Consider the following 20,583-nt stretch of genomic DNA (forward strand, 5'->3'; position numbering starts at 1 on the left):
CATTCCCATGTTACTTTAAGGGTGGTCATTATCCACCACACCCTTCACAATCATGGTCAATATTACAACTGATTAATGAGTCACAATATAATGTTCTCTAAATCATATTGCACCGACATTGTCTAATGTCCAACTCTTTGTTCACAACACATGCAGCAATATATATATATATATATAAATATATATATATTACATTCTGATTTTATATATATATATATATATATATATATATATATATATATATATACATACATACATACATACATATATATATATATATATATATATATATATATATATATATATATATATATATATATATATATATAAAACATTCCGATTTGTTGCTCTTTTTTCACACATGTTATATACAATTAGGTGTGATCATTTCCTTTGAGTACCACTAAAATGTGTTTCAGTGTAATAAAGTCATTTTACCAATTAAGTACTTGGAATAATACTAAACAATCTGACGGTTGCAATTAATTCTAACAGTACCATAAATATTTACTACCCGAATTTTTGATAGTCAAATTTGCATTATTTATATTATCTTATGAAAAGTATTAGTTGATTTCTTGTTTTGAACAGAAGAGATAGTCCCCGTAGGGACTGTCAAAAATTGCCATAGCCGACCATATTGCAGGTCGTCCAGGCGGGGTATTGGGTAAAGTTTTCAAATAGCAATAATCGCGCCTCAGCTAGACTTCATAGGCTACAATACTGCCACTGAGCAAGGCTACCATTCCCATGTTACTTTGAGTGTGGTCATTATCCACCACACCCTTCACAATCAGGGTCAATATTACAACTGATTAATGAGTCACAATATAATGTTCTCTAAATCATATTGCACCGACATTGTCTAATGTCCAAGTCTTTGTTCACAACACCATCCATCCCATCCATTTTCTACCGCTTATTCCCTTTGAGGGTCGCGGGGGGCGCTGAAGCCTATCTCAGCTACAATCGGGCGGAAGGCGGGGTACACCCTGGACAAGTTCCAACACATGCAGCTAAATATATATATATAAATATAAATATATATATATATATATATATATATTTATATATATATATATACATACATAACATTCCGATTTGTTGCTCTTTTTACATTTAAATATATATATATATATATAAATAAAACATTCCGATTTGTTGCTCTCTTTTAACACATGTTTACTGTTGTTGTTCTTTAGATGGCTATGTTCTTACTTGCAAACACACAACCTTTTACATTTTAGCAGACACATTAGGCCTATTTGCACAAACTATCAGTATCTGATCAGAGAGTTTACACTTTACAGTACAATTTATTAGTTGATTTCTTGTTTTGAACAGAAGAGATAGTCCCCGTAGGGACTGTCAAAAATTGCCATAGCCGACCATATTGCAGGTCGTCCAGGCGGGGTATTGGGTAGTAGTGTTGTGTCGTTCACGAACGATTCGTTCGAACGAACGAATCTTTTGAGTGAACGTACTGAACCGAATCACTTCATGAACTGATTCGTTCCTTTCTCAGTTCAGTTGAGCTCCGCCGCGACCATGCCGGTATGAGTGGAACTGGCGCATTCTGTGACTCACTGAACCCTCGACATCTGCGAACGACGCAGCCAATGAGAGGGCGGGGGGAGGGACTGAGCGAACGATTCGTTCACCGCGGATTAACGACATGAATCACTCAGTGAACGACAACGCTCTCTCTCTCTGCTCTGCTTGCCCCAATGCCGCGAGTGATTCTCCCCCCGTCGCGGGGATATGTTTCATGCCATTGGCATCCGTTCTCCATTCATTCTCCAAGCTAACGGCTAATGTTGACTCAGGCCACATGAAAACAAACACACGTCCCCATTATCTCAACACATAAAGTTATGAGAGTAGACTAGTAGAAAGTCTGTGCAGGCGGAGCAGCAGCGACGCGAGGGGGAGGGGCGGAGGGTAAAGTGTAGGGCAGGCTGTTTTGAGAAGATTTAAAATAAAAATAATAACTAATGTATGTACACATACATAGGCTATTATTTACACAGTTATTGTAACAAAAATACATTTCTCCTTGGGGATCAATTCTGATTCATATTATTATTATTATTATTATCATCCATTCTACTGCAACTGTTGTTGTTGTTGTTGTTTAGTAGCTATCATCATCCTTATAATAATGCTGATTTGCAATTAAACTGTACTGCTGCTGCAGAAGTGATTCGGTTCACGTACTGAACTGCGGCCACAGTGTGGCGCTGTGTCAGTCACTGATTCTAGTGATTCGTACAGTCAAAAGAACTGCAGAAGTGATTCGGTTCACGTACTGAACTGCGGCCACAGTGTGGCGCTGTGTCAGTCACTGTTTCTAGTGATTCAGTACAGTCAAAAGAACTGCAGAAGTGATTCGGTTCACGTACTGAACTGCGGCCACAGTGTGGCGCTGTGTCAGTCACTGATTCTAGTGATTCAGTACAGTCAAAAGAACTGCCGATCCCATGAAAACAAGCCACATGAAAACAAACACACGTCCCCGTTATCTCAACACATAAAGTTATGAGAGTAGACTACTAGTCTACTAGCAGTCTACTGGCGGGGGGCAAAGTGTAGGGCAGGCTGTTTTGAGAAGATTTAAATTAAAAATAATAACTAATGTATGTACACATACATAGGCTAATATTTACACAGTTATTGTAACAAAAATAAATTCCTCCTTGGGGATCAATTCTGATTCATATTATTATTATCCCTTCTACTGCAACTGTTGTTGTTGTTAGATTAACGCGAGTCCCTACGCAGTGCGTGGGGACTCGCGTTCACCCTATTTGCTGCTTCTCCCGCGAATGTCTGCACTGTACTGTACTACGTACTGTACTAAGGGGCGCCCCCTTAGTGTTGTGTCGTTCGCGAACGTGATTCAGGGAGGGGCGGTAGTGTTGTCGTTCGCGAACGTGATTCAGGTAGGGGCGGTAGTGGTGTCGTTCGCGAACGTGATTCAGGGAGGGGCGGTAGTGTTGTCGTTCGCAAAAGTGATTCAGGTAGGGGCGGTAGTGTTGTGTCGTTCGCGAACCTGATTCAGGGAGGGGCGGTAGTGTTGCGTCGTTCGCGAACGTGATTCAGGGAGGGGCGGTAGTGTTGTCGTTCGCGAACGTGATTCAGGGAGGGGCGGTAGTGTTGTCGTTCGCGAACGTGATTCAGGGAGGGGCGGTAGTGTTGCGTCGTTCGCGAACGTGATTCAGGGAGGGGCGGTAGTGTTGTCGTTCGCGAACGTGATTTAGGGAGGGGCTGTAGTGTTGTGTGGGCGCCTATTTGCTGCTTCTCCCGCGAATGTCTGCACTGTACTGTACTACGCACGCCCCCCCCCATTTTTTTTTGGGGGGGGGGGGGGGGGGGGGGTTCGGTGAACAAATTTTTTGAACGAATCATTTTAAGGAACTGATTCTAGAGATTCAGTACAGTCAAAAGAACTGCCGATCCCATCACTAATCTAGAGTTGACTTTGAAAGTTATTGTGCAGTGATTTAACAAGGCCCCTTGTACATTTTTTCAATGTGAGAAGATTAAAGTCCCTTTTGTGGTGCTGACCTTCTTCAAAGTGTGTCCTTATTTACTTTTGCAAAGCTACACAAATGCTACCATTTCCATTGTATTTCACAAGTATTGGCTACAACCACTCTGAACATACCCCTTCCATCAAAACCCCACAAGGGGGCGATGAACGTTCATCAATGACATCGAACGTATGATAGAATCATTATTCGATGTCAGCTTCACGTTCAGGAAGGGATATCTCATCTCTTCATCGCGGTTAGCGAGACCAAACACTTTAGAAACACATTTCTCAAGTCAAGAACTATAGAAATGATCCCTGAAAGTATAGTCTTAACCTAACATTGGATTTCAACGGCATGTCATCTACAGGGCTACTTTTTTCACTTGGGGGCGCTCTTGCTGTTTACTCCCGTAAAATAACAGTTTATACGCGAACAACAAAGCAAGTAAGTGTATGTCATTATTGGCGGATTAGAACTCTTAAATTATTTATAATGATCTAGAACGCTAGTGCATGTACGCCCCAGAATGCATTGCGAGATCTGGCGTGCTTTAATAGTTGTTTTTACTTTAAACGAAATCACGTTTATACAACGCTTGACAACTTCGAAGCAGTGTAAAAAAGCATTTAGTTACACAAATAGTTGTCAGGCTTTAAACGACGCTGTATGTTAAATACGCACTTAATACGGTGAACAGGCAAAATACACGGTCCGTCTATTAAAATGTTCCCAAAGAAACAAAGCGACGCGCGTTTGTTCCGATGCAAGATTAACACATTAAAATGTTCCGCGTAGGTAAAACATTTTGTGACCCTTGCAAAGTGCACATTAGAATGACCTGGTTTGAGCAAACATCGTGGAAACATTCGGACTGTGTCCTCAAACCGAATACATTATAACACTGCATTATACTACCGAAGCCTGTTGTTTAAAGTTTAGCTAACAGTTATCGCCTCAGACACCAGAGGGCAGCATTTATGTAATACCGCAGATGAACTTGAACACATTTTAAAAGCTAGTAAAATAACGAAACAGTAAGACATATTTTACTCCACACCGCATTAAAAAACACAAACCAAACACACAAGGTTAAGACAACTAATTTAAAGGACGTAACTGACATAAGCAACGTCGAGTGTACTAACTAGACAACTGCAATTAAGGCTCTTGTGAGTGAGGCCAGGATTTGTACCTATAAGAAACACTCGAGCGCTCGTAACTTACATTTATTTATTTAACACCGCTAATAAGGGAATATTATTAACCTACCAGTGTGTATCAAAGCCATGACCAGCATGCGAAATCCTGAAAGAAAATGTACCTGCCCGTTGGGTTAATTAACCTCCAAAATGGCTGTCCAAAGAAGAAGTTACATAAGAGTGTTCACTGGGCATGCGCAATGCAAAAGCCTGTCCCTGCCACCAAAATAAAAGTTCTCATTAAATAATAAAAATATAAGTTTTTATTTATTATTTAATTTTTTTTATAAATTGTATTTTATTCTCAATTGTATACTCTCTTATATTTACTTGTACCGTTGTTTTGTATGAGAATTTGATTTATTATGTACATTTCTCGACCTGTTGTAAAATATTGAAACAAAAATATCGAATGGTCTTGTATTGAAAGTGCCTCAATGTGCTTGTACGTTGTAGATGTATATTTATTCTTCAATTAAAAGTATAACAGAGAAAAATAATAAAATAAAAGTTCTTACGTAGGAAATATATTTTGATTAATTTATTACCTTGGAAAATACTATTTTACACTTCAGGAAGTACCTTTCTGTTTAGTATTTTAAATAAATATGTATTGTGCACAATCATGAAATGTTAACACTTGGTATAACATTAAACATATGGTGTGCATAAAATAGGTTAAAAACAAACAAGATAATGTATAAATAAATCGAGATGAGCATGACATAGAATGAGGAAATAAACAGTGTGCAGGATAATAATGCAAATATATTAGTGCAGTATATGTATAAACAACATCAATAGACAATAACTAATACTGTATATTGATTCCCAGTTTGTATTCAGCTTTTCAAATGGTCCTGTTGTAAAGCTTCAGACTTGGTTTACTAATGCTCGTCCTCCATTTGTCTGCCTGTATTGTTCCTCTTAACATGCAACAGATCACTTTCTCTTGGCCTCAGCGGCATCATGGATGTGGGTGATGCTCCTTCATCTAAAAACACATGACAAATGAGGGCAGCGGGAAAATAAAAAGTTAAATTTGTGCGACTAATAGTAAAAATTGTACAAAACATTGCTATTTTGAAAGCAAGCCATTTGTTAGCCAGCTTCAACTTTCCCACAATATTCCTAAATCGGTTTTGATGTTCTCTCAAAATGTGTTTGTCATTCTTATTTGGTGTGGGTTCACAGTGTGGCGCATATTTGTAACAGTGTTAAAGTTGTTTATACGGGCACTCTCAGTGTAACCTGTATCGCCGTTGATCAAGTATTCCTTGCATTCACGTATGTGTGCGTACGGAAGCCGCACATATCATGTGACTGGGCCGGCACGTTGTTAGAATGGATGGAAAGCGGACGTGACGACAGCTCGTAGAGGACGTTAAAGGCAATGCCTTTAAGACACGCCCCCAAGACTGTGGTCCGGGTGGACTACGAGATATAATGACTGATGAACACCTTCATTGGATAATGAAGGTTGCCTCAGCTCAAAGCCTGAGCCCCGACATTAATTAACTAGCATCCAAGAAAAGATGGCAGGTATCTGGTTTGGGCACATCAGATTAGATCAGTGTGTTGCAAACTGAGCAGTTTAAAGTCCTGAATGGTTGGTTTATTCATTGTTATTTTTATTTTCAAATTTATTAGCCTGTGGAAAAAGTTAATGTTGATATTTACCTCAGAAGGCTGCAAATAGAAAAGAGGCATTCAATTTTTATTTAAATTGTATTTGATATGCCATTGATATTTTCTAATTATTATTATTATTATTATTTCAAACTCGATTTTGCATGTCACTATAAAGTTATATAAGCCTTGCTTGTTCAATATTCAATGCAAAACTTGTTTGGGTCCCTATTAAAAGGTTAATTTGTTCAACCTTGGCCCGCGGCTTTGTTCAGTTTTAAATTTTGGCCCACTCTATATTTGAGTTTGACACCCCTGTTCTATATTCTCAACGGAACATATAAGATGTTGGTGTTGTTTACTTGAGTCATATTGCAGTCTACACGTACCTCTTATGTTTGACTGCCATCTACTGGTCACACTTATCATTACACCATGTACCTAGTAAAATAGCTTCCAGGTCGGTAAGCAAAACCAGAATTATTCCGTACATTACGCGCACCGGATTATAAGGCGCACTGTCGAGTTTTGAGAAACAGAAAGTATTTTCGAAAAATAGTCAGAAAAATACGGTAGTTTATCTCCCAATAGTGAAAAAAATCCTGAATCCAGACGCTGATCCGGATCAGCCCCAAAATGTAATCACATTTTCCTGATCCCATTTCAGACATTTCCGTAAAGTTTAATCCAGGCCAAATCAACTTTTCATTTGGCCCGCTGAACATCGCCCAAAAAGGTTTGATGAAACCATTAAAACTAGGGTTGATCATGTATGCAGTACTCCCTCCAGCCCGCAGGGGGCAATAGCGAGGCATATGTGTCACAATCAAGCATGAGTGGGGTGAGTAGAAGAAGGACTACTTATTCAACACTGGAAAAAAAAAATCTAAATAAATTGCAAAAATCGGACTTTTAACAACGACTGGACAACAAAGTATGAATGTTCCACCCGGGTTTGTTTTCTGGCGGACCTTTTAAGCGATGGACACTTGGAACCAGACAAGCATCAACGATGGTAGAAATCCCAGCGTGTAACATTTATAAGTAAATATTGTGCATAAATATATTTAGTTTGTTTTGCATTAAAATTGCTGACTTTGTGATGTCTTTTGAATTTGTTGTTTTTTGTCTGAGAGTAATGATCAACCCTCTCTAATACATGTAGTGCTAAATTTGACCAGTAGCTACTAGTGGTAAGTCACATACAATGTTTGGTGTGTGAATGTTGTGTAGTTTCTATATATGTAAACATTTGTTGATTATTGTGTGAATATATTAACACTAAACCTTCTATTTTATTTTTGTAAAATACACAATGGACGTTATACTTTTGTTATGTTTATTTTATGTTTATATTTTGTGTTTACAAAGTACAAAGGAGAAGAACCATGATAAACTTTCTGCATTTATTTCATCCATCCATACATTTTCTCGATAATCTTATTCATCTCACCATAAGAAATATAACTTATTTCACTAATTATTATTGATTTATTTATTTTTAATCAGATAGATAGGTCTTTATTGTCATTGCACAAGTACAACGAAACTTTGTTTTCAGCACAGACCCATTCAAGATTAGACAAACAAACAGAGTAAAGGGTTACAGAACAGGAACGCTGATGGGTCGCCACAAGGCGCCCCGTAAAAGATGGGTAAAAGGTAAAACGCTGGGGAAAAAGATGAGTAAAAAAATACAATCTAGACTGGGCTCCTAAGGGGGCCCAGTCTGGAGTGGAAAAAAATCTCCATGCCATGCACACATAAACATGTTACATATAATCACGACTACTCGCAACAGAGGGCAGGGGAGTTGGGGCCCTGGAGGTCGACTGCTGCTATAAAGCGCTGCCAGCCGTCCATCAACCCGAAGCGGTGGTGAAGGCGTGGGGTGGGTTTGGGGGTGTGTGTGTGTATATTCCCATTGTCTCAGGTGTGTTGATGTAGTGTCCATAGGCCTGGGGTCGTTCTGTATGGAAGCAAAAGTTCGACTCCAGGAGGGAGGGAGGTCAAAAGCGTCCATTATTGAGGAGTCCTCGGGGGATGTTTTCAGAACAGCCTGCTCCTGTTGTTGCATCAAGGCCATTCGAGGGAGTCAAATCGTAGATTAGGATTTTGTTTTTCCGCGAGCAGACATTTCAATGGCGTGTCTGTTCTATTCTGTTCATATCCAATTTTTCCCTTTCAACCAGCTTTTCCATGATGTGATCCATCTTGTGATTCAGTTCAGAAATTGCCCCAGACTGTGATCACACAATCGCCCAATCCTTCCATTGCAACGAACAGCCTTTGGGCTCCTTGAGCGGCTGCCATCGTCTTACGAATTTGACAATACACCAGAGCAATGCCCAGCCCAATCAGCAGGTGCCCCATGATCACGGTTCCAAATAGGTAGAAGTCTTCCACGTCCTCGATGGAAAGGACTGAGAGGCACATGATTCTTCATTCATCCCAGGAATCTCTCACGCACCCAGCAGCAATGGTTCCATCAGGGCAGCCAGGCTCCCCAGAACCTCTTTTCCTTGTCGAAAAGATTTTGTCAATTGAGTCGAGAGTCCAGTTGATCATTTCCATGTCTGATGTTTAGATTTGGAGGACAGCGCCAAGAAAGAGGCTTTAAAAAAGTGTAGACAGGACAAAACAAAGAGAGCAAGCAGAGAGAAGAAGGAAGGCGGAAAAAATGTGACCGCCCTCACCAGAGGCAAGACAGAATTTTTTTTTTTAAATAAAAAAAAAATAAAAAAAATAATTAAAAAATAAATAAATAAATAAATAAAATATTTATATGTAAAAAAAAATAAAAAAAATAATAAAACAACAAATTTTTTTTATTAGTTATGGAGTAGGACAGGAAGTGAACAAAAGTTTTAGCAACTGCTATGTAAAGTAAAAGGGGTAGGGTTAAATAAGCTGTGCTTCTTCCTCCTCCTTTTCGAACATGTTGAATAGAGAAACTGGAAATTGTGATGTATTATGTTGTATGCATGCATGTTCGAAATAAACACAAACTCGACTCAACTCAACTCAACAACTCCATTTTCAGTCTTGCAAACCTAAATGAAGTAAGAAGTGTAAAGAAACAAAACTAAGGATGGAAAATAAGTCAAAAGAGGGAACATCTATCCTCAACAAAAACTGGAGCTTCTTTTTCTTCATGCTTTTTAACTAGCTGCACAGGCTGGAAATGAGTAGCGAGGGCAGAATAATCATTTCATTGACAGTGCCGTGTGAAAGCCGATGTGTTAACTTTGCAGTTAAGTGAACGATGTCTCAAAGAAATATAACCCGCGGAGGCACTTTCTGATGAAACATCCACATTTCAATGTCTGGCCCTTGAGCCCTCGGGCTCTTGGAACCGCGGCCCTCTTCATTATGTAGTAAACATAAGGTGACATAGTAGAAATAATCCAGATCAGCCCCAAGCCCCCTAACTAACTAACTAACCAACTAACTAACTAACTAACTAACTAACTAACTAACTAACTAACTAACTAACTAACTAACTAACTAACTAACTAACCAACTAACTAACTAACTAACTAACTAACTAGCTAACTAGCTAACTAACTAAATAACTAACTAACTAACTAACCAAATAATCAACTAACTAACTAACCATCTAACTAACCAACTAACTAACAAACTAACCAACCAGCTAACTAACTAACTAACAAACTAACTAATTGACTGACAGACAATCTAACAGGAACAATTACATAACCTCCTGGAGGAGGTAGTAAAACTGTAATATATTTGTTGTTAATTTTAGGATAACTCATTTGAATGTTTTTACAAAAGTACAAAACCCAAAAGCAGTGAAGTTGGCATGTTGTGTAGATGGTAAATAAAAAGAGAATACAATGATTTGCAAATCCTTTTCAACTTATATTCTATTGAATAAACTGCAAAGACAAGATATTTAATGTTCCCACTGAGAAACGTTAATTGTTTTTGCAAATAATCATTAAAGGCCTACTGAAATGAAATTTTTTTATTTAAATGGGGATAGCAGATCTATTCTATGTGTCATACTTGATCATTTCGTGATATTGCCATATTTTTGCTGAAAGGATTTAGTATAGAACAACGACGATAAAGATTGCAACTTTTGGTATCTGATAAAAAAAAGGCTTGCCCCTACCGGAAGTAGCGTGACGTAGTCAGTTGAACATATACGCAAAGTTCCCTATTGTTTACAATGATGGCCGCATGAAGTGAGAGAGATTCGGACCGAGAAAGCGACAATTTCCCCATTAATTTGAGCGAGGATGAAAGATTTGTGGATGAGTAAAGTGCAAGTGAAGGACTAGTGGGGAGTTGAAGCTATTCAGATAGGGAAGATGCTGTGAGAGCCGGGGGTGACCTGATATTCAGCTGGGAATGACTACAACAGTAAATAAACACAAGACATATATATACTCTATTAGCCACAACACAACCAGGCTTATATATAATATGCCACAAATTAATCCTGCATAAAAACACCTCAGTGTTTCTTATGCTAGCTCCTAGCTCCTATGCTAGCTCCTAGCTCCTAGCTCCATATAAGCCGCCAATCCAATTCAAACACCTGCACAACACACACAATCACTCAGCCCAAAAGACCGTTCACCTAACCCAAGGTTCATAAAGTTTATATATTTAAACAAAGTAACGTACGTGACACGCACTGTGTTGTCCCAGTTCTCTACAGGCGTCTGTGTATCGAAGTCAAAAGTCCTCCTGGTTAGAGTCTCTGTTATCCGAGTTCTTCCATCTTGACTGCATTTTTCGGGAATGTAAACAAAGAAGCGCCGGCTGTGTACGTGTTGCTGCTGACTTCCCTCGCAATATAGACGCTTCGCACCGACAACTTTCTTCTTTGCTTGCTCAGCTTCTTTCTCCATAATGCAATGAACATAATTGCAACAGATTCACCAACACAGATGTCCAGAATACACCCAGAATGAGATGAAAACAGCTATTTCGTATTGGCTTCAATGTGGAAGCCATACCCGTGTTCCCCGGGCTACGTCACGCGCATACGTCATCCTCAGAGGCGTTTCGAACCGGAAGTTTAGCGGCAAATTTAAAATTGCACTTTATAAGTTAACCCGGCCGTATTGGCATGTGTTGCAATGTTAAGATTTCATCATTGATATATAAACTATCAGACTGCGTGGTCGGTAGTAGTGGCTTTCAGTAGGCCTTTAACTTTGCAAAAAACTTGGCACAGGGGCATTTTTACCACTGTTACATGGCCTTTCCTTTTAACAACACTCAGTAAACGTTTAGGAACTGAGGAGACACATTTTTCAAGCTTTTAAGGTGAATTTCTTTCCCATTCTTGCTCGATGTAAAGCTTAAGTTGTTCAACAGTCTGGGGGACTCCGTTGTGGTATTTTAGGCTTCATAATGCGCCACACATTTTCAATGGGAGACAGGTCTGGACTACAGGCAGGCCAGTCTAGTACCCGCACTCTTTTACTAGGAAGCCACGCTGTTGTAACATGTGGCTTGGCATTGTCTTGCGGAAATAAGCAGGGGCGTCCATGAAAAAGACCTTGCTTGGATGGCAACATACTGTATATTGCTCCAAAACCTGTATGTACCTTTCAGCATTAATGGCGCCTTCACAGATGTGTAAGTTACCCATGTCTTGGGCACTAATACACCCCCATACCATCACAGATGCTGACTTTTCAACTTTGCGCCTGGAACAGTCCGGATGGTTCTTTTCCTCTTTGGTCCGGAGGACACGATGTCCACAGTCTCCAAAAACAATTTGAAATGTGGACTCGTCAGACCACAGAACACTTTTCCACTTTGCATCAGTCCATCTTAGATGAGCTCGGGCCCAGCGAAGCCGGCGGCGTTTCTGGGTGTTGTTGATAAATGGCTTTGGCTTTGCATAGTAGAGTTTTAACTTGCACTTACAGATGTAGCGACCAACTGTAGTCACTGACAGTGGTTTTCTGGAGTGTTCCTGAACCCATGTGGTGATATCCTTTACGCACTGATGTCGCTTTTTGATGCAGTACCGCCTGAGGGATCAAAGTCAAGGGCATTCAATGTTGGTTTTCAGCCTCGCCGCTTACGTGCCGTGATTTCTCCAGATTCTCTGAACCTTTCGATGATGGTGAAATCCCTAAATTCCGCCCCATCCTTGTTTGTGAATGACTGAGCATTTCATGGAAGCTGCTTTTATACCCAATCATGGCACCCACCTGTTCCCAATTAGCCTGTTCTACCTGTGGGATGTTCCAAATAAGTGTTTGATGAGCATTCCTCAACTTTCTCAGTCTTTTTTGCCACCCGTGCCAGCTTTTTTGAAACATGTTGCAGGCATCAAATTCCAAATGAGCTAATATTTTGCGAAAAATAACAAAGTTTTCCAGTGTGAACATTAAATATCGTGTCTTTGCAGTCTATTCAATTGAATATAAGTTGAAAAGGATTAGCAAATGATTGTATTCTGTTTTTATTTACCATTTACACAACGTGACAACGTCACTGATTTTGGGGCTTGTACATATTACAGTGATAAGCTTCTATTTACACTTGTATGCCACATACAAACATTAACATGGGACATTCTACTTATATTGGCTGTACAATTAAAGGTTTTCTGACACATGGCCCCAGTTTGACACTGGAACAGATCAATTGTATTTCTGTTTTTTATGAGAAAAGAACCTCAGCTTGGATATTTCCATGTAAAGGTTGGAACTCCTTGTCTGTCCAAAAGCGTGGATGTTAGCTTACTTGATGCACGACACGTTTTGTATGTGTCATTTGAGGTGTATTTCCCTATATTTCGAGGTTTCAAGGACCTTTTTTTTTTTCTTACCAGCCCACATGAGACACAGGAGAGGGCCCAGAATTCGGTACCTGAGGTCCCAGATTTAGCCCGATGAGTAATAATAATAATAATAGATTTTATTTGTAAAAAGCACTTTACATTGAGTAAACAACCTCAAAGTGCTACAGTGTATTAAAAAAAATAAAAATAAAAAGATAATAAAAAATTTAAAAAAATAAAAACTAGAACAGCCAATTAGCTAAAACTAGTATGCATGTATCTAAAAAAAGGCTTTTTTTTTAAAAAAAAAAAGAAGGGTTTTTAAGCCTTTTTTAAAAGCATCCACAGTCTGTGGTGCCCTCAGGTGGTCAGGGAGAGCGTTCCACAGACTGGGAGCGGCGGAGCAGAAAGCCGGTCTCCCATTGTTCGTAGCTTCGTCCTCGGAGGTTGGAGGAGGTTAGCCTGTCCGGATCGGAGGTGTCGTGTGGAGGATTTGGGGGTGAGGAGTTCTTTGAGGTAGAGGGGGGCATTTCCATGGAGGCACTGGTGGGTTAGTAAGGAGAATACCACGAGAACGACAGTGATAGTGTTTTTCTTTTTTCCAGTGTTAAAGTCCATCCATCAATTGTCCATTTCTTCATTGTGCAGCTACACTCAAGCTTCAACAACTTCTCCAAGACAGCACTCTGCCTGAATTCCTGCTGCCTTTGGACCCTCGCGTTAAAGTGGGACGGATTCTGGTAAGCATTAAGTGCCGAGTCAACATTGATCTGACCTCCGTTCCGTTTCCTTTTGCACTTCGCCACAAGGGTTGTCCCGATACCAATATTTTGGTACCGGTGCCGGTATCAAAATGTATTCCGATACTTTTCGATTGTTTTCTAAATAAAAGGTACCACAAAAAAAATCTTAGGGCACATTCAAAGTTTCAATCAGAGTTTATTTGATTGAACTTGGTTGAGTGTGTCCATTCATGTCAATTATTTAAAAAATGTCTCACAAAACGTCAAATTTTACTGGCATGCACACAATAATAATGTCATGATATTAGTAATAAGGGGAGCATATTGGTGTCTTCATTGCCCAGCTGGATAAATGCAAGGTGATGGCGTCGAAGAAGAAACCGTTGTGGTTGGAGTTCGCCGCCATGCCGTCACCAACCTCTGCTCCACCTGTTGGAATCATTTTCAAACAAGGGGATGACCTCAGACAGGACATGCTGGTTATCCAGGTGAGATACTGTCTATATATAATATACATATAAACATACTGTATATGTACATTTCATTTGTACAAAACCCAAAACCTATATTCAATTGAATAGACTGCAAAGACAAGATACTTAATGTTCCAACTGAAAAACGTTGCTATTTTTTGCAAATATTAGCTCATTTGGAATTTGATGCCTGCAACATGTTTCAAAAAAGCTGGCACAAGTGGCAAAAAAGACTGGGAAAGTTGAGGAATGCTCATCAAACACTTATTTGGAACATCCCACAGGTGAACAGGCTAATTGGGAACAACAGTTTAAGAGCAACATTTCTCAACCAGCTATTGCAAGGAATTTAGGGATTTCCCCATCTAAGGTCCGTAATATCATCAAAAGGTTCAGAGATTTTGGAGGAACCACTGCACGTAAGCGATGATATTACGGACCTTCGATCCCTCAGGCGGTACTGCATCAAAAAGCGACATCAGTGTGTAAAGGATATCACCACGTGGGCTAAGGACCACTTCAAAAAACCACTGTCAGTAACCACAGTTGGTCGTTACATATGTAAGTGCAAGTTAAAACTCTACTATGCAAAGCGAAAGCCATTTATCAACAACACCCAGAAACGCAGCCGACCTTGCTGGGCCCGAGCTCAACTAAGATGATCTGTTGCAAAATGGAAAAGTGTTCTGTGGTCTGACGAGTCCACATTTGAAATTGTTTTTGTTAAACGGTGGACGTCGTGTCCTCCGGACCAAAGAGGAAAAGAACCATGATGTTTTGTTTGTGTTTGACATGTTTAGCTTGGACAGCCACAAAGCTTCCAGACTAAACATGATACAGTATGATGAATATCAAGTGTGTGGCTGCTAAATAGTGAGTGTGACAACTGTGGCAACACATGCATGGACAAGAGTCAATTCTTGGAATAATTATGTATAAGTTATCACACGACTCTTATGCTTAAAGGCCGTTGCTATAGTTATTATCAATTGTGCTGAAGTTGTACTTTTCTATCTGTGCAAAGACACAACTTGTGGTCTTGCTTTGCAAAGTTTTCTCTTGTCAGCAGTTTGGTTCCAGACCCTGCCTGCTGACAGCCAAGGACGGACATGGAGTACCTCGGCACGGACAGGACAGAGACAGGGCGAAGTCACGAGTGTCAGCACATTTCCATTCTGAATAATCATGCATTGTGTCTACAGCCTCAGTGATGTTAACTAGGGACCTCCCAAATAAATAGAGGAGCACGTGGGACTGTACCTTAAAGCGTAGTGGGAAACTGTAATTGAGTGTACAGCCCAATGCGTCTCTCCTCATGGGTAAAATTCAACTCTGTCTCTGCTAGATTCCTTCTTCTTGTCTAGTAATAGATAGTTCGGTGTTTGAACCTGACACAGGTCATGTCTTAATAAACATAATGGCGATACTTTATAAAAGTGTCTCAAATGTGATTTGTGGGTTGCCTACTGCTTTGGTGTTTATTTTCACATTTTACCATCGTAATTTAGAGAATAAAACCTCTCTTTTTTTATTTTTAGACATTGATGGTGATGGACTCCATCTGGCAGGAGCAGTCACTGCATCTCAACCTGGTTCCATATGGCTGCATCTCCACGGGGCACAACATAGGTAAGGACAGGTTATCAAAGGGGACAGTGTAGTAAGTAAGGTGTGTCTCACCATTACTATGCTGTAGCACATATAATATTATGGGCCTGCTGCAATGCAATCAGCCCATATTATTATTGCTCATATTTCAAACTTTATTATAGTTCCGCACGTTTCTCTTACGCTTAATACAACGGCCAACGAACCCCCACATATGTTATACCTAGGGATGTCCGATAATGGCTTTTTGCCGATATCCCGATACTGTCCAACTCTTTAATTACCGATACCGATATCAACCGATACGATATATACAGTCGTGGAATTAACACATTATTATGTCTAATTTGGACAACCAGGTATGGTGAAGATAAGGTCCTTTTTAAAAAAATTAATAAAATAAAATAAGATAAATAAATTAAAAACATTTTCTTGAATAAAAAAGAAAGTAAAACAATATAAAAACAGTTACATAGAAAGTAGTAATGAATGAAAATGAGTAAAATTAACTGTTAAAGGTTAGTACTATTAGTGGACCAGCAGCACGCACAATCCTGTGTGCTTACGGACTGTATCCCTTGCAGACTGTATTGATATATATTGATATATAATGTAGGAACCAGAATATTAATAACAGAAAGAAACAACCCTTTTGTGTGAATGAGTGTGAATGGGGGAGGGAGGTTTTTTGGGTTGGTGCACTAATTGTAAGTGTATCTTGTGTTTTTTATGTTGATTTAATAAAAAAATAAAAACCGATACCGATAATAAAAAACCCATACCGATAATTTCCGATATTACATTTTAAAGCATTTATCGGCCGATAATATCGGCATGCCGATATTATCGGACATCTCTAGTTATACCGTCGGAAAAGTCTCGTTCGTGCAGATGGGGGTACTCTAAATTTGCAACATTTCGTGTTACCATGGCAACGCTATTCACGAATAAACAAAAAAATGGGTACGCAACCATTACAATGACGGATATTTCCGGCAGAACGCTCCAGCTTGCGGGATGACCTCCTCTTGTAGCTCAGCCATACTTTCTCGTAGTCTCATTTTGTTCACACACTTGTCTACTTCAACCCTGGCTAAAATCTTTTGACGTCCAATGTTTGGTTTTGGATGGATGGCCATCGGAAGGAGGCGAGCGCCATCGGCCTTCCTCCATTAAAGCGGAGGGCGTCCACTCTAAATTTACTAGAGCGTGGAAGTCCCGAAAATTTGCTTTTTCTTTGGCGAACAACCTGTCCTCACGGCCACATCTATTTTGCAACCGTTTACCCTAGAGTCATGTAACTTGGTATGTGACAGCTGTTAACTGTTAGTGTGCTAACGTTAGCATGCTAGCAAGCTAACTTAAGCATGCTAACTTTTCCATCTAATTTTACACTTTTTTCTTCACTTTTTTAGCATTCAATCATACATTATTGTGAGGTTTTGTATTAGTGTTCCTAAAAATCAGATATACCGGCCCCCAGACACATTTTGTTCTCTAAATTTGGCCCCCCGAGTCAAAATAATTGCCCAGGCCTGCTCTATGTTGGCCCCAGCCCAATGGTTAAGAAACACTGAAGTACAAACCCCGTTTCCATATGAGTTGGGAAATTGTGTTGGATGTAAATATAAACGGAATACAATGATTTGCAAATCATTTTCAACCCATATTCATTTGAATATGCTACAAAGACAAAATATTTGATGTTCAAACTCATAACTTAATTTTTTTTTGCAAATAATAATTAACTTAGAATTTCATGGCTGCAACACGTGCCAAAGTAGTTGGGAAAGGGCATGTTCACCACTGTGTTACATGGCCTTTCCTTTTAACAACATTCAGTAACTGTTTGGGAACTGAGGAGACACATTTTTTAAGCTTCTCAGGTGGAATTCTTTCCCATTCTTGCTTGATGTACAGCTTAAGTTGTTCAACAGTCCGGGGGTCTCCGTTGTGGTATTTTAGGCTTCATAATGCACCACACATTTTCAATGGGGGACAGGTCTGGACTACAGGCAGGCCAGTCTAGTACCCGTACTCTTTTACTATGAAGCCACGTTGATGTAACACGTGGCTTGGCATTGTCTTGCTGAAATAAGCAGGGGCGTCCATACTAACATTGCTTGGATGGCAACATATGTTGCTCCAAAACCTGTATGTACCTTTCAGCATTAATGGCGCCTTCACAGATGTGTAAGTTACCCATGTCTTGGGCACTAATACTCCCCCATACCATCACAGATGCTGGCTTTTCAACTTTGCGCCTATAACAATCCGGATGGTTCTTTTCCTCTTTGGTCCGGAGGACACGACGTCCACAGTTTCCAAAAACAATTTGAAATGTGGACTAGTCAGACCACAGAACACTTTTCCACTTTGTATCAGTCCATCTTAGATGAGCTCAGGCCCAGCGAACCCGACGGCGTTTCTGGGTGTTGTTGATAAACGGTTTTCGCCTTGCATAGGAGAGTTTTAACTTTCACTTACAGATGTAGCGACCAACTGTAGTTACTGACAGTGGGTTTCTGAAGTGTTTCTGAGCCCATGTGGTGATATCATTTACACACTGATGTCGCTTGTTGATGCAGTACAGCCTGAGGGATTGAAGGTCACGGGCTTAGCTGCTTACGTGCAGTGATTTCTCCAGATTCTCTGAACCCTTTGATGATATTACGGAGCGTAGATGGTGAAATCCCTAAATTCCTTGCAATAGCTGGTTGAGAAAGGTTTTTCTTAAACTGTTCAAAAATTTGCTCACGCATTTGTTGACAAAGTGGTGACCCTCGCCCCATCCTTGTTTGTGAATGACTGAGCATTTCATGGAATCTACTTTTATACCCAATCATGGCACCCACCTGTTCCCAATTTGCCTGTTCACCTGTGGGATGTTCCAAATAAGTGTTTGATGAGCATTCCTCAACTTTATCAGTATTTATTGCCACCTTTCCCAACTTCTTTGTCACGTGTTGCTGGCATCAAATTGTAAAGTTAATGATTTTTTGCAAAAAAAAAAAAATGTTTATCAGTTTGAACATCAAATATGTTGTCTTTGTAGCATATTCAACTGAATATGGGTTGAAAAGGATTTGCAAATCATTGTATTCCGTTTATGTTTACATCTAACACAATTTCCCAACTCATATGGAAACGGGGTTTGTAGTTCCGCACGTTATACGCACACACAGTCGGCAGTAGGGTTTGTAAAAAGTACTTTTAAACAGTCTACATTTTAGCAATGGAGTAACGCACTAACAATAAACTCTTGTGTACCTCTTCACTGTATTGAAATAGACGTTTCTGTACCTTAGGTATGATCGAGGTCGTACGTGACGCGGTGACCATCGCTGCCGTCCAGAGGAGCCACGGAGGAACCATCGGACTCTTCAGAGACGACGCGGTCTTTGAGTGGCTCAAATCCAAGTGTTCGCTCCAGGAAATTGTGATTTATGAGCATACTCTTGTCTTGCATTCTTTGTCTACTGTAGATGAGCGTTTGAAGTGTGTATCAATCACCGGAATATTGATATGACATGATTGAATACAGCACTTCAAGACCGTGGAGCGCTTTGTCAAGTCCTGTGCTGGGTACTGTGTGGCCACGTATGTGCTGGGTATCGGGGACCGTCACAATGACAACATTATGATAACAGATCAAGGTAGCAACTCTGCAGCCGTCTTGAAATGAAACCCAAAAAACGAATGATGTCCATTGGGTCATGTCTTCAGGCAATCTGTTCCACATCGACTTTGGCCACATCCTAGGTAACAGGAAGCACTTCCTGGGAGTGAGCAGGGAGCGGGTCCCGTTTGTCCTCACGCCCGACTTCCTGTACGTCATGGGCCGGGTCAAAGGTCGCAGTAGCCTCTACTTTCAGTGCTTCAGGGTAAGGACGCTGCTGGCGTAATTCAACAATTAACCGGCACACAAGCTTCCTATTCACATTCACGACAAATACCGTATTTTCCGGACTTTTTCTCAACACTCGACAGTGCGCCTTATAACCCGGTGCGCATAATGTACGGAATAATCTGGTTGTGCTCACCGACCTCGAAGCAATTTTATTTGGTACATGGTGTATTGACCAGTAGACATACTTGCCAACCCTCCTGAATTTTCCGGGAGACTCCCAAATTTCAGTGCCTCTCCCGAAAATCTCCCGGGACAACCATTCTCCCGAAATGTGTGTATATGTGTAAATAAAAATGAACACTGAAATTCAAGTATTTATTTTATTTACATGTATATATATATATATATATATATATATATATATATATATATATATATATATATATATATATATATATATATATATATATATATATATATATATATATACACTACCGTTCAAAAGTTTGGGGTCACCCAAACAATTTTGTGGAATAGCCTTCATTTCTAAGAACAAGAATAGACTGTCGAGTTTCAGATGAAAGTTCTCTTTTTCTGGCCATTTTGAGCGTTTAATTGACCCCACAAATGTGATGCTCCAGAAACTCAATCTGCTCAAAGGAAGGTCAGTTTTGTAGCTTCTGTAACGAGCTAAACTGTTTTCAGATGTGTGAACATGATTGCACAAGGGTTTTCTAATCATCAATTAGCCTTCTGAGCCAATG

General features: G+C 39.9%; 2 protein-coding genes and 2 non-coding genes across 5 annotated transcripts in view; 1 reads left to right on the forward strand and 3 right to left on the reverse strand.

Annotated features, from left to right (window-relative positions):
- LOC133653406 (troponin C, skeletal muscle) overlaps positions 1 to 4,924 on the reverse strand; it is a 61,014-nt gene extending 56,090 nt beyond the window's left edge. Inside the window, exon 1 of one of the 2 annotated variants that reach the window (XM_062052629.1) lies at positions 4,806 to 4,924. In XM_062052629.1, the coding sequence (XP_061908613.1) occupies positions 4,806 to 4,833 (28 nt within the window). In that variant the 5' untranslated portion in view covers positions 4,834 to 4,924. The remainder of the gene's footprint in view (positions 1 to 4,805) is intronic. The other variant, XM_062052631.1, reaches the window with a different exon arrangement.
- LOC133654425 (U4 spliceosomal RNA) lies at positions 601 to 741 on the reverse strand. Its single transcript, XR_009826880.1, has one exon. It is a non-coding gene; the product is annotated as a U4 spliceosomal RNA (small nuclear RNA).
- Positions 3,652 to 3,866, reverse strand: LOC133654442 (small nucleolar RNA U3). The gene has a single exon (XR_009826897.1). It is a non-coding gene; the product is annotated as a small nucleolar RNA U3 (small nucleolar RNA).
- A 2,421-nt stretch (positions 4,925 to 7,345) lies between the features above and the next one.
- LOC133653253 (phosphatidylinositol 4,5-bisphosphate 3-kinase catalytic subunit gamma isoform-like) lies at positions 7,346 to 19,498 on the forward strand. Its single transcript, XM_062052334.1, has 5 exons — positions 7,346 to 7,379; positions 13,794 to 13,885; positions 14,233 to 14,376; positions 15,900 to 15,990; positions 19,278 to 19,498. The coding sequence occupies exons 1-5, from the start codon at positions 7,346 to 7,348 to the stop codon at positions 19,496 to 19,498; spliced, it is 582 nt and encodes a 193-aa protein (XP_061908318.1).
- Positions 19,499 to 20,583: the final 1,085 nt, after the last annotated feature.

Source organism: Entelurus aequoreus, linkage group LG07, assembly GCF_033978785.1.
Source record: "Entelurus aequoreus isolate RoL-2023_Sb linkage group LG07, RoL_Eaeq_v1.1, whole genome shotgun sequence".
Taxonomy (NCBI): Eukaryota; Metazoa; Chordata; class Actinopteri; order Syngnathiformes; family Syngnathidae; genus Entelurus; species Entelurus aequoreus.